This window comes from Scyliorhinus canicula, chromosome 10 (genome assembly GCF_902713615.1).
Source record: "Scyliorhinus canicula chromosome 10, sScyCan1.1, whole genome shotgun sequence".
NCBI classification, from domain to species: domain Eukaryota; kingdom Metazoa; phylum Chordata; class Chondrichthyes; order Carcharhiniformes; family Scyliorhinidae; genus Scyliorhinus; species Scyliorhinus canicula.
The window spans coordinates 56,951,233-56,965,578 of NC_052155.1; the positions used below are offsets into that span (position 1 = coordinate 56,951,233).

Below are 14,346 nucleotides of genomic sequence, written 5' to 3' on the forward strand. Positions count from 1 at the left end.
CGGAGTCTGCACATCCTCCCCGTGTGTGCGTGGGTTTCCTCCAGGTGCTCCGGTTTCCTCCCACAGTCCAAAGATATGCAGGTTAGGTGGATTGGCCATGATAAATTGCCCTTAGTGTCCAAAATTACCCTTAGTGTTGGGTGGGGTTACTGGGTTATGGGGATAGGGTGGAGGTGTTGACCTTGGGTACGGTGCTCTTTCCAAGAGCCGGTGCAGACTCGATGGGCCGAATGGCCTCCTTCTGCACTGTAAATGCTATGAAAATTCTATGATTGATACGGCTGAAAATTTACCACAAGAAAAACCTGGTGTTGTAAGACTTCTTACAAAAAAATAAGCACTTTTAATCAATGTAATCTACAACTTAACTGAAAATGACTTTAGAAGACTATACAAAACCATTGGTGTACAGTAGTTATTATTTTTTTAGTAAATTCAAAAAGTTACAATTAAACTCTTTTAAAACTTTTCAATTAGTGTTCTTATGCTCAAAAAGCCAGTATAATTTTAAAGAGCCTCCGCAAAGGCTGCAAACAGACATAATTAATGGAAATTTGCAATGGTGATTCATTCGAATTGGGGGTATGACCAGTTTATCCAACAACGATTTTGAATAGCACAGATGATCACAAAAACACGCGTTTGAAATGCAGGACTTTTGCACTAGTTTGGCCAATTTCAGGGAAATTACACTTTTTAAAAAAGCACAACTTTAGGCCATGATCATGATCGCCTAGCAATATCGATGTGAATAACTAATGGCACAGGTTGCATGCTACTGGGTAAAAAATATTTTATCAGAAGGTGACAAAATTGGAAATATAAAAGATATCCAAAACAATTCAAAGCAAGTCATCTGATGAACAACTTCATGAAAATAAACATAATTGTGGGTGAAGGAATATAAAAGGAAACTGGGCCAAGATATCGCAAAGAATCTACTCTTAAACGAATTACTCTACAATCTCTCCAGAACAATACATTTGAAGGGGAAGTAGGAAAAATACAGGTACTTGAATAAATAATGCTAGTTCACAATTTTCAGTTATTTACCTTCCAACCATATTCCCACCATCACCAAGAATGCCAATTTTCAACTCTGCCACATTGCACGACTCTGGCCCACTTCATTTCAATTGCTGCCGAAACCCTCATTTATACCTTTGTCACCTCTATACTTGACTCTAATTTTCCCCATTTCTTACACAAGCCATCTTTATGATCTCTCAGTGTAATATTATAATTTTTAAATAGACCAGTGCCGAATTGCATGCAGTTTTACGTTGTGGCCTTTCAGTAGGTCCTATAGAATAGACAGCTCTGAACTCCTTTCTTGTGGGACCTTTAAGAAGTCACAGAAGTGGATCCATCCCATCAGTGTGATTTGAACTTGAGCACAGGTCATGGAGGTTAAAAAAAGTCAACAGGCTAATCTACAATATCATCAGTCTCCAAAATTGAACATTTATATATTTTTTAATAACGTGACCACCAGTTCATTTATATTAATAGATTTTCCTCCAAGAACGTATATACAAGTAGAAAGGAAGCATAGTATTTGTTTTCTGAAGACTAGGGTGAAACACGTCAAAATCCACTTTGCGAATTCTGTCCAAATAGTCATCAAGAACAACCTAGAAGTAAACAAGTTTAAGAAGTGTTAAAAGTAAAAAAAAACCACGCAAAGTTGAAATAAAAATCAAATGAAGAGTTGAAGTTTAAAAATATCTTACTGTTTGCAAAAATGCTGGGCATGCCTTGGAAGGGACATTTTTGCAGAATGATCTAGCCTGGGGGGGGAAACAGTGGCTATTTATATTTCATCTTTCGGTAATAGCAATTAGAATAGCTTTTAAAACAGTGAGAGTAGAAGAAACCAACAACTGAGAAAACTACAGAAAAAGGCTGTTGAAAAACGGGGAAGAACAACAAAGAAAATCTGTGCCAGTCAAACATAATAACTGGGGGACTGTGAGAACGGATTTAAAAATATATATTTTTGGGAATATTGTGTTATTCTGTAAAGCAGTCTGAATGTGTATAAATGATTTAATTAAGCGTACGAAAGGTTAATGGAGACAGCTTGTCTAGAGAATTGAGAGATGAAAATGAGTTGAGGTGTGAAATACATGCTCTGGTCAAGTGGTTTTATAAGTAAAGTTTAGAAATTTGCATTAAGAGTTGGAGATGGACTTGGTTTTGCTCATTGTTAAATTTCAACTAGGAATAAAAACTTTTGCAGATTGCAAAAGTTTCATAAGTAAACAAAGGAAGGTTATCAAATGTTATTTGACCCCAAAAGTGGGGGCAATAGGAAAGAAATGATGAAAAGATCTTCACATTTAGGAAAAGTTTAAGTTAAAACTGGGCTGAGGACAATGGAATTCAAGAAGAAAGGGGAAAATAATACTGAAGGAAAGATAGTGAGCTGAGTTGGGTTCACAGTAACTTCATTGCAGTGTCACTATAAGCCTACTTGTGACAATAAAGATTATTATTATTATGGCTGTGGGGGGAACTCATCCCAGAAAGAGCTCTGTACTGGGAGAAGGTGCGAGTTTTGACAATCAGCCAGTTTCATAGAATTTACAGTGCAGAAGGAGGCCATTCGGCCCATCGAGTCTGCACAGGCTCTTGGAAAGAGCACCCTACCCAAGGTCAACACCTCCACCTTATCCCCATAACCCAGTAACCCCACCCAACACTAAGGGCAATTTTGGACACTAAGGGCAATTTATCATGGTCAATCCACCTAACCTGCACATCTTTGTGCCAGCAAGTCTTGCAGAAAGCAATCTTGTTGCTGGAATTTCTTGGATTTCCATAGAACAGTGGAAGTACGTTTGAGGGGCTGTGTGGTATACCTTTACTTAAGTGATGACATTTTTGCCCCATAGATTTTAAAGTTAATCATCAATAAGGGAGTGTTACCTGGAAGGGGGTCTGACCAAATTCGGTCTTTTGCACATGTTTGGAAGACTGTTTTAACTGTTTAACTGTAAACTTGTAGGCTTAAATTTTATTTTCTTCTTATTACAGCATCTTTAGAATCCCTACAGTGCAGAAGGATGCCATTCAGCCCATGGAGTCTGCACTGACCTCCAAAGGAGCAACCTTCCAAGGCACATGCCCCACCCCATCCTTGTAACCTTTTTGACATTATGGGGCAACTTAGCATGGCCAATCCACCCAACCAGCACATCTTTGGTCAGTGGGAGGAAGCTGGAGCACTCGGGGAAACCCATGTAGACATGGGGAGAACGTACAAACTCCAGAGTTCCCAATACCAGAATTTAACCCGAGCCCCTGGCATTGTGAGGCAGCACTGCTAACTACTGTGTCACTCTTTTGATTAAATTTTAAGTTTCAAAATCCCAAAATATTATTGGACTTCTTTGCTGCTGGGATCAGTATGGTTTCTTCTCATTTACAGAATACAAAAAAAAAAGGGTTGTGGCCCGTAAGTAAAATTTTCCTCTGGGCTGCAGCTTGCTCCGCAATTAATACCTGTGACGGTCATAATAGGTGCATTTGAACAGTCAGGTGACATAGAGCCAGAAAAACTCAGCAGGCAACAACCGAGCATCTCAGAGCCAGAGATAGGGAGAAAAGGAAATAGAGTAAGAGTTAGAGAAGTAATTTTGTCAAAAGGAGAAATACATACATGTTCAAGATGAACATGTGCTTGACTTGCTACATCAAATACCACATCCCTCAGATTTTTTTCACGCTTTCCTCGAATAAAATCTTCTTGTGATACACCATGCTAAAAAGGATAAAAACACAGTAAATAAATTTCACTTAATCCAATTCACTGCAAATTAAAGCAGAGTAAAAATAGTAACCGTTGACTAATATAACAAAGCAGCATGTTACAAAATGGAAATATTTTGTCACCACAGGTAAGAACTGTATTTAACACCTTTCTACATTCTGAATTTATATCGTGGTGTACAAAATCCCACTTTTAGATTCAACTTCTAGTGTTACACCTTAAAGTGAAAGGACAATTTCAGGTTCCCTTTTCCGAATGATTTACTGTCGTCTCAAACATATTCCACCCGCTCCAATATCAAATACAAAAAACTCTGGAGAATATTTTGCCCCCAAAATAGTTACCACTTGCTTCTTCTCCCCCTGCATCACAAAATCCCAACCATTTGAGCTCCAATGACTCAGCATTTGGTCATTTCTATCCCAACTCATATCGTGTTCCCTAAATCGCCTCCCCACCCAATTCTTGACCCTGATTGCGTGCAGCAAGACCTGGATAACGTTCTGACTTGGGCTGATAAGTGGAATCTAATGTGCCACAGAAATGCCAGGTCCATCTCCAACAACAGTGAGCCACATAAATTCTATGGGTACAAGAGCAGGTCAGAAGTCAAAATATTCTGAGGCGAGTAACTCACTTCCAGATTCTTCAAAGACTTTCCACCATCTACAAGGCACGAGTCAGGAGAATGATGGAATCCTTTACACGTCTGTCCATCACATCATGGTTAGCATCACCACCTTAAACATTCACCCTCTCCATCATCAATGTGAAGTGGTTGCCATGTATATCCTCCAGCAGATGGGCCTCAGCTACTCCCCAACAACAGCACATTTCAAACTTGCAATCTCTACCACCTTGGACAGAGGCAGCAGGCATATGGGAAAATCGCCACCTACAAGGTTCCCTCCAAGTCATGCATCATAAGTCAAAATCTTGGAACTCTCAACTTAATACCACTGTGGTCGTACCTACCCCGCATGGACTGAAGTTCAAGCTGACCACCACCTCCCCAAAGGTAATAAATGCCCTAGTCAGTGATGCTCACCTCCCATGAACAAACAAAAAAAGGTGACTGCTGCTATGGTTAACATCCACCAACTAGCTCTCCTTCAAAAGTAATCCTTTCTTGAAAATAGGTGGTTTTTGGCCTATCTTGCCTATAATGTCCAATATCTAACATGTCTTTAATCCAAGTCCTTGCCGCATGATGTAGCTTTCTAACCAAACGCTCATCATTTTAATGTTCTCTATTCAAATTCCTCCAGTTTGGTTTCTATCAAGTCACATCAATGGAGTCACCTGGCTAAACTTGTGAAAAAAATTCCTGTATGACATTGGTCTTGATTCAGTGTTGCTTCCTATAATTCTCCCTAGCATTTGGTTACCTTTACTTAAGGCCCACTGAACAACAGATTAATCCCTTCATTAAAAAGTCACACCATAGACAAAAATTAGAACCTTCTACTTGGAGAAAATGGTCTTAAATTTCACACATCAAACCTAAGTCACTAAACTCCCAGTATTTACTTGGTACCACTGCCATCTAGTGTTACAATCAAACCACACAGGTATTTGGATAGAAGCTTCATTTTTTATCAACTTCACTGCATAGAATATTCACAGCTTTTGAACATCAAAAATGAGACTTAGGATAAATTGATCAAATCGTCAGTCATGGTTCATTTGATAGCACTGGTTGGGAGTTCAAATCCCAATCCGGGACTCAAGCATAAACATAGAGGCTGACACTACAGTGCAGTACTTGAGGGAGTGCTGCACTGTTGGGAGTTTTTCAAATGAGCCTCTAACCAAGGTCCCATCTGCCTTCTCAGGTGAACGCAAAAGAGCTCTTAACCTACTTTGAAGAAGAGCAGAAGAGTTCTTCCCAGTACGCTGATCAATATTTATCCCTCAAATCAACATCACAAAAGAATGGTCTGATCATTATCACATTGTTGTTTGTGGGACCCTGTACCCCGCTGTATTTCCTACATTGCAACAGTGATGGCACTTTGGGACATCCGGTGGACATGAAAAGGCACTAGAGAAATAGAAACATTTTTCATGGTTCAAGTCTTTTCTCACAAAACATCTCACAAATCAATCAGCTACAGCTGTGCATTCATTCTCGCCCACCACTGATTTCTTCATCCATACATCCTAGTTTAATTTTTAAAACTCTGGATTACTATTTGCTATTTTTCTATTGATGCTCAACTTTACAATTGCTATGTTCTAGCTTTGAAGACTTCCTTGCAAAAGGTTTTAAGGTTCTTGAAAACTCTCTTCAACCGTTAGTCACCAAAAGGGAACCTGAACAATTCATTTTGCAGATGTTCCATATTTCTGAGCTGCAAACAAACATGTATTTTTTAAAAAATGCAACTACTTACATTCCAAAAGTAAACCACAGGTAAAGCACATCAGTTAGGTTCGGTACAAGGCATCATTCTCGTTTCCAATATAATAAAAATGACATCACCACTTTAACTAGACTTTACTAATTAGTATATACAGTTTTTAAGGTCACAATGTATACCTCATTATCCTGAGCAATTTAATATGAAGACTTTAAAGACGATCTCCCGGTAATATCAACGCAGTTTCTCACACATACTTCGCATTTGACAATGCAGTGGTTAAAAAAACTGAATGGAGTGAGAGAAAGTCCGGCATGACTCAGTCCACAATTAAGAATATCAAAGTCTATGATCATTTTCCCCCTCAAACACTCAAAACAAATTTTCAAATATTTTCCCATTGTTTCATAGAAATCCACGATTTTACTATTCAGAAAAAAGATTCATTGCAGATCAGAATGTTTGAACAAGGTGCCTATGACATCTTGACTTCCAAAGCTAGATATTTTGTGGCAAGTCTTTACAGAAATTAGTTTGGCCAATTTACACCAACTCAGTAAAGGCACAAAGCAAAAACAGTAAAGACTTCTCTTCTATTCTACTGATCTATTCTTCTGAGTCCTGCCAAAAATCCAAACATTCACAAATCATGCAAAAGCCCACCATTATCTTCATGCATATCCAGTCCAGGTATGGGATAGTCAAATGGAAAATTAAATTGCCAATACCTCAACCACAAAACATCTGCTGTATCAACAATGTCAATTTCAGAATGTAGCTTCTACAAGATGGCCTTGCCAGTAATGAAATCAGTCAAATAGGGTGTAATGTTTCGCAATTACATCAAGGTGACATAAACAGTCAAGAACAACTTCTTCAGGGCACCAAGGTGGCATAGTGGTTAGCACTGCTGCCTCACGGCACAAGGTTCGATCCGGCTCTGGGTCACTGCCCGTGTGACTGTCCATGTGGAGTTTGCACATTCTCCCAGTGTTTGCCTGGGCTTCACCCCCACAACCCAAAAGATGTGCAGGGTAGGTGGATTGGCCAGGCTAACTTGCTCCTTTATTGGAAAAAATGAATTGGACACTCTAAATTTATTTTTAAAAACAGCTTCTTCCCCGCTGTTGCCAGACTCCTAAAGAACCATGTTATGGACTGACCTGATTAATACTACACTCCTGTATGCTTCACCTGATGCCGGTGTCTATGTATTTACATTGTGTACCTTGTGTTGCCCTATTATGTATTTTCTTTTCTTTCCATGTACTAAATGATCTGTTTGAGCTGCTCGCAGAAAAATACTTTTCACTGTACCTTGGTACACGTGACAATAAACAAATTCAAATCCAACATAATTTCATTTTGGACTTTTATAGCCAGAAAAAAAAGGAGCTTTCAATCCCTGGAGTGAATTCAAAGCTCAGCCGTACAGCATGTAATGCACTACCTTAAAATTTTGCAGTGAGTGTATGCTATTTTCAGGTACATAAAGAACCAGAAATATGCAGGAAAAAAAATATCCTCAGTACTCAACTTCTCTAAGGTTCTAATCTTTAAGAAGAACTTGTGGAAAAGCACAAATTGCACCACCTTCTAAACACAAAGCTCTATTCTTGTTTTAATTACTTTGGTGATGAATACTTTCGAAAAGTGAAATGCATCATATAAAATTACCAGTAAACAGATGTCCAGTGGAAGGTAAACTTTTCGTCGCCTACAATGATACGGTGTTGCACGTAGACATGTCACTATTCCCTGAGCTTTCCCGATATGACTGGCTGCATGATCCGCATGGATATTCTTTACACCTGTTAAAATAGAACCGAGTATTAATAAGAAAAATCAATTAGGAACCCAAATTAATAAGTGTCCCAAGAATCATTCACTACCAAGATGCAAGCAAGACATAAAAGAGATGACAAATTATACCTCCCTGTCTCAGCTCACCTGGTGCTGAAACTCTCATTCATGTCACCACCAGATTCAGCTTTCCAAGCTTTCCTGGCCAGTTTTCCATTCACTATAAATTTCAGCTAATGCAAACTCTGATATGCCTCATCCTGTCCATACTACATTTTGCTCATCAATCAACCATGTTCACTCGGCAGGGGTGTCTCCAAGTTTCCCGATGCAACAACTTTAAAATGTTAATCTTAGTATTCAAATCCCTTCATGTTCTTCTACCTCCCAAGCGGAGGCGGATTTACAATGAAACACACAGCACTGGGCCATGGGGAAATGGGGGAGGGTTACGGAGTGGTGGCAGCGGTGTGGGAGCACCAATCAGAGTCTGGAAGCTCTGAATTTGTTGATAGGCTCATGTTTGAAAGGCTCATGTTTGAAAGGCATGTTTCAAAAAGAGTGTTCTTACTGGAGGAAAGTGCTGAAACATGTTGCTGCCTTCCTTGGGACTCCCTCGCTGAGGACATGATGAGTCATCAGTGTCAAGTCGGGGAGGTAATTTTTTACACTGCCTTGAATACCTCAGTGAATTTGATAAGCTTCTCAAAGAGCATTTGAAAAGCTATCAATATTGTGGCTCAAGGAAGCCCAACTTTAAAAAAAAAAAAAAATTTTTTATTGAAATTTTTACAAAATAAAATACAAAATATAAACATCTTAGCTCTATTAACATACAACCGCGGTAACACCCCATGAACAATACCCCCCCCCCCCCAGCTTCAATAGCAACTTCAAACAAAAAGAAAAAACAGCAACAAAGAAAAAAAAAGAAGAAAAACAAAAACAAACATGAGGGAGATAGCACCCTCCACAAACCCATGTGCACAGTTCTCCCTCCCCCCAATCCTTACCCACCCCCCCCCCCCCCCAACCCCCGGGCTGCTGCTGCTGTCGGCCTATTTCCCTACCGTTCCGCCAGGAAGTCCAGAAACGGCTGCCACCGCCTGAAAAACCCTTGTACTGATCCCCTCAGGGCAAAATTCACCCTCTCCAATTTAATGAACCCCGCCATATCCGAAATCCAGGCCTCCACGCTTGGGGGCCTCGCATCCTTCCATTGGAGCAAGATCCTCCGCCGGGCTACTAGGGACGCAAAGGCCAGGACCCCGGCCTCTATCGCCTCCTGCACTCCCGGCTCCACTGCCACCCAAAAAATTGCGAGTCCCCAGCCTGGCTCGACCCTGGATCCCACCACCCTCGACACCGTCTTTGCTACCCCCTTCCAAAACTCCCCCAACGCTGGGCACGCCCAAAACATATGGGCGTGGTTCGCTGGGCTCCCCGAGAACCTAGCACACCTGTCCTCGCCCCCGAAGAACCTACTCATCCTTGTCCCCGTCATGTGGGCCCTATGCAGCACCTTGAACTGTATGAGGCTAAGCCTCGCACAGGAAGAGGAGGAATTCACTCTCTCCAGGGCATCCGCCCATGTCCCCTCCTCAATCTCCTCACCCAGCTCCTCTTCCCATTTACCCTTCAGTTCCTCCACCAAGGCCTCGTCTACCTCCTGCATCACCCGGTATATGTCCGAGATCCTCCCTCCTCCGACCCACACCCCCGAGAGCACCCTATCCCGCACCCCCCGTGGGGGCAGCAAGGGGAACCCCTCCACCTGCTGCCTGGCAAACGCCCTCACCTGGATGTACCTAAACATGCTCCCCGGGGGGAGCCCAAACTTCCCCTCTAACTCTCCCAAGCTCGCGAACCTCCCCTCCACAAACAGGTCCCTCAACCTCCTAACCCTTGCCCTGTGCCAGCCCCGGAATCCGCCATCAATGCTCCCTGGGACGAACCGATGGTTCCCCCAAATCGGGGGCCTCCATCAAGCCCCCCATTTCTCTTTTGTGCCGTCTCCATTACCCCCAAATTTTGAGGGTAGCCGCCACCACCGGGCTCGTGGTATACCTCGTTGGAGGGAGCGGCAACGGCGCCGTTACCAGCGCCTCCAGGCTCGTGCCCACACATGACGCCACCTTTATCCTCTTCCATGCTGCCCCTTCCTCGTCCATTACCCACTTACGCACCATCACTGCGTTGGCTGCCCAGTAGTACCTACAGAGGTTGGGCAATGCCAGCCCCCCCCCCCCCCATCCCTGCCTCTTCGAACCCTTGGAGTCCCATGCGCCCACACAAATCCCGTAATACTGCTGCTGACCCTCCTGAAAAAGGCCTTTGGGATAAAGATGGGGAGGCACTGGAACAAAAACAAAAACCTCGGGAGCACCGTCATCTTGACGGACTACACCCTCCCCGCCAGTGACAGCGGTAACATATCCCACCTTTTGAACTCCTCCATCTGCTCCACCAACCTTGTGAGGTTGAGCTTGTGCAGGGCCCCCCAACTCCCAGCCACCTGGACCCCTAGGTACCTGAAGCTCTTCCCTGCCTGCTTCAGTGGGAGCCTACCAATCCCCTCCTCTTGATCCCCCCGGGTGCACCACAAACACCTCGCTCTTGCCCAGGTTCAACTTATACCCCGAGAAACCCCCGAATTCCCCAAGGATCCTCATCACCTCCAGCATCCCCCCCACCAGGTCCGCCACATACAGCAGCAGGTCGTCCGCGTACAGTGACACTCGATGCTCCTCCCCCCCCGCACCATGCCCCTCCAGTTCCCTGACTCCCTCAATGCCATGGCCAGGGGCTCAATTGCCAACGCGAAGAGCAAGGGGGACAGGGGGCACCCCTGTCTCGTCCCCCGATGCAGCCGAAAGTACTCTGACCTCCTCCGATTCGTGGCTACACTTGCCATCGGGGCCTCGTAGAGCAGCCTCACCCACCGAATAAACCCCACCCCAAACCCGAACCTCTCCAACACCTCCCACAAGTACTCCCACTCCACCCTATCGAAGGCCTTCTCCGCGTCCAACGCCACCACTATCTCCGCCTCCCCTTCCACCGCCGGCATCATAATGACATTGAGGAGTCTTCGCACATTTGTGTTCAGCTGCCTTCCCTTCACAAACCCCGTCTGGTCCTCATGTATGACCCCCGGCACACAATCCTCTATTGTATTGGCCAGGATCTTTGCCAGCAGCTTAGCGTCGGCGTTCAGCAACAAAATCCACACTGCAGAGGGTCCTTGTCCCGCTTCAGGATCAAGGAAATCAGCGCCCGCGACAGTTGGTGGCAAAGCCCCCCCCTCCCATGCCTCGTTAAAGGTCCGGACCAACAGGGGGCCCAACAGGTCCAAATACTTTTTATAGAATTCCGCCGGAAACCCATCCGGCCCCGGCGCCTTCCCCGACTGCATGCTCCCTATCCCTTTGACAACCTCCTCCAGCTCGATCGGCGCCCCTAGTCCCTCCACCCGCTCCTCTTCCACCCTCAGGAAACACAACCTGTCCAGGAAGCGCCCCATTCCACCCTCCTCCACTGGGGGCTCAGACCGGTACAGTTCCCCATAAAAGTCCCTGAAGACCCCATTGACCTCTACCCCCCTCCGCACCACCTTCCCGGCACTATCCCTCACTCCCCCAATCTCCCTGGCCGCGTCTCGCTTCCGGAGCTGGTGCGCCAGCATCCTGCTCGCCTTCTCCCCATGTTCATACACCGCCCCCTCTGCTTTCCTCCACTGGGCTTCCGCCTTTCTAGTCGTCAGTAGGTCAAATCTGGCCTGAAGGCTACGCCTCTCCCCCAGCAATCCCTCCTCTGGGGCCTCCGCATACCTCCTATCCACTTGCACCATCTCCCCTATCAGTCTTTCCCTTTCCCTCTGTTCCCCCCTCTCCCTATGGGTTCGGATGGAGATCAATTCCCCCCTCATCACCGCCTTCAATGCCTCCCAGACCGTCCCCACCCGAACCTCCCCGTTATCATTGGCCTCGAGGTATCTCTCAATACACCCCCGGACCCTCCCGGCCACCTCCTCCTCTGCCAGCAGCCCCACCTCCATGCGTCAGAGCGGACGTTGGTCCCTCTCTTCCCCCAGCCCGAGGTCCATCCAGTGCGGGGCATGATCCCAAATGGCGATGGCGGAGTATTCCACTTCCTCCACCCTCGACACCAGCCCCCTGCTCAGGACAAAAAAGTCAATCCTCGAGTAGGCCTTATGTACATGGGAGAAAAACGAGTATTCCCTGGCCCTTGGCCTCGCAAGCCTCCAAGGGTCCACACACCGCCCCCCCCCCATCCCCCCTCCCCCATCCCATCCCCCCCCCCCCCCCCCCCCCCCCCCCCCCCCATCTGTTGCATAAATCCCCTCAGCACCTTAGCCGCCGCCGACCTCCTACCCGTCCGGGACTTGGATCGATCCAATGGGGGATCCAGCACAGTGTTAAAGTCTCCCCCCATGATCAGGCCCCCCACCTCCAGGTCCGGAATGCGGCCCAGCATACGCCGCATGAACCCCGCGTCGTCCCAATTTGGGGCATAAACATTCACCAACCCTACCCGCTCCCCCTGCAGCTTGCCACTCACCATCACGTACCTCCCGCCACTGTCAGCCACCTCATTCAACGCCTCAAACGACACCTTCTTCCCCACCAGGATCGCCACCTCCTTCCTCTTCTCGTCCAGCCCTGAGTGGAATACCTGGCCCACCCACCCCTTTCTCAGCCGGACCTGGTCCACCACTCTCAGGTGTGTCTCCTGGAGCATGGCCACATCCGCCTTCAGCCCCTTCAGGTGCGCAACTACTCGGGCCCTCTTGACCGGCCCATTCAGCCCCCTCACATTCCAGGTTATTAGCCGGATCCGAGGACTCCCTGCCCCCTTCCCCTGCCGGTTAGCCATACCCCCTCCCTTGCCCGCCCCCGGCCAGCGTCCCACGCTCTGCCAGTTTCCCACGGCGGCACCTCCCCCCCTCCAGCACCCCCTGCGTCCTCCAGCTCCTTCCTGACCGTTTCAGCAGCAACCCGGTAACCCCCCCCCAAGGCTAGGACCCCTCCTAGCCGCGCCCCCCCCCCCCCCCCCCCCTCCTCCAGCACTCCCGTGAGCCAGCTATCTTCTGCTGACCCCGGTGGCTCCCGCCCTACTTTCGGCTCCTCCCAACGTGGGACTGCCCCTCCTCCATATTGCCCATCAACCAGTCCACCCTCCCCCGCTCCTGCGCGGGAGAAGAAGACCCCGCCCCCTCCCTCTCCCAGCACGGGGACCCCGCAGAAAGCCCGCGCTTTCGCCCTGCCGGGCCCCGCCTCCTCCAGGGTCACTCCCATTGTCAGTCCCCCCCACCAGCTCCCCAAACACCCCGTTTACCCCTCAGTCCAAACCCGTCCACCCAACTCCTGCTAGAAAACCCATAAAGAAAACACCCGTACGGCATCACCCCACCCACCCTATGGCCACCCCATCTCATACCCTAAACCCCGCAAATACACATACAGTATAAATAAATACAGTATTCTACAGCATTCCCCCTCCGGGGGACCCTCAGTTTATGTCCAGTTTCTCGGCTTGCACGAAGGCCCACGCCTCCTCCGGGGACTCAAAATAGTGGTGCCGATCCTTGTAGGTGACCCACAGACGCGCCGGCTGCAGCATTCCAAATTTCACCTTCCGACTGTGGAGCACCGCCTTCGTCCGGTTAAACCCGGCCCTCCGCCTCGCCACCTCCGCACTCCAGTCCTGGAAGATCCACACCTCCGTGTTCTCCCATTTGCTGCTCCGCTCCTTCTTGGCCCACCGGAGCACACACTCACGATCCGCGAACCGGTGGAACCTCACCAACACCGCCCGCGGTGGCTCGTTCAGCTTGGGCCTCCTAGCCAGAATTCTGTGGGCCTCCTCCAACTCCAGGGGCCCCTGGAAGGACCCAGCCCCCATCAGCGTGTTCAGCATCGTTACCACATAGGCCGCTAGGTCCGACCCCTCCAGTCCCTCCGTGAGGCCCAGGATCCGTAAATTCTTCCTCCTCGACCGGTTGTCCAACTCCTCGAACCGCTCCTGCCATTTTTTATGGAGCGCCTCGTGCACCTCCACCTTCCCCACCACGGCCACGACCTCGTCCTCCCTCTCGGCGGCCTGCTGCTGCAGCTCCCGATCGCAGCCCCCTGGGCCGTCTGGGTCTCCATCAGTTCCCTGTTGGTTACCTTGATGGACTCCAGCAGCTCCACTTTCATCTCCTGGAAGCAACGCAGCAGAGTCGTCTCGACCCACTTCTTCAACTCTTCAAAACTTTCGCCGGCCGCCATTTTGTCCTTCGGGTCCCGATTTTTCCCGGGTGTTTTCTCCTTCGATTCTCTCCCTGCCCCGCTCCTGGTCTCCACCATGGGACCTCTGGGGCTACTCCTGGCCTCTTCCCAC

The 14,346-nt window shown here is 47.5% G+C and overlaps 1 protein-coding gene across 1 annotated transcript in view; it reads right to left on the minus strand.

Annotated features, from left to right (window-relative positions):
* Nucleotides 1-323: 323 nt before the first annotated feature.
* The window catches only part of ndufaf6 (NADH:ubiquinone oxidoreductase complex assembly factor 6), a 36,327-nt gene continuing 22,304 nt past the window's right edge, over nucleotides 324-14,346 (minus strand). The window contains exons 6-9 of the mRNA XM_038808988.1: nucleotides 7,816-7,949; nucleotides 3,665-3,766; nucleotides 1,734-1,790; nucleotides 324-1,634 (exon numbers count right to left, since the gene is read on the minus strand). Of these exons, the coding sequence (XP_038664916.1) occupies nucleotides 1,506-1,634; nucleotides 1,734-1,790; nucleotides 3,665-3,766; nucleotides 7,816-7,949 (422 nt within the window). The 3' untranslated portion in view covers nucleotides 324-1,505. The remainder of the gene's footprint in view (nucleotides 1,635-1,733; nucleotides 1,791-3,664; nucleotides 3,767-7,815; nucleotides 7,950-14,346) is intronic.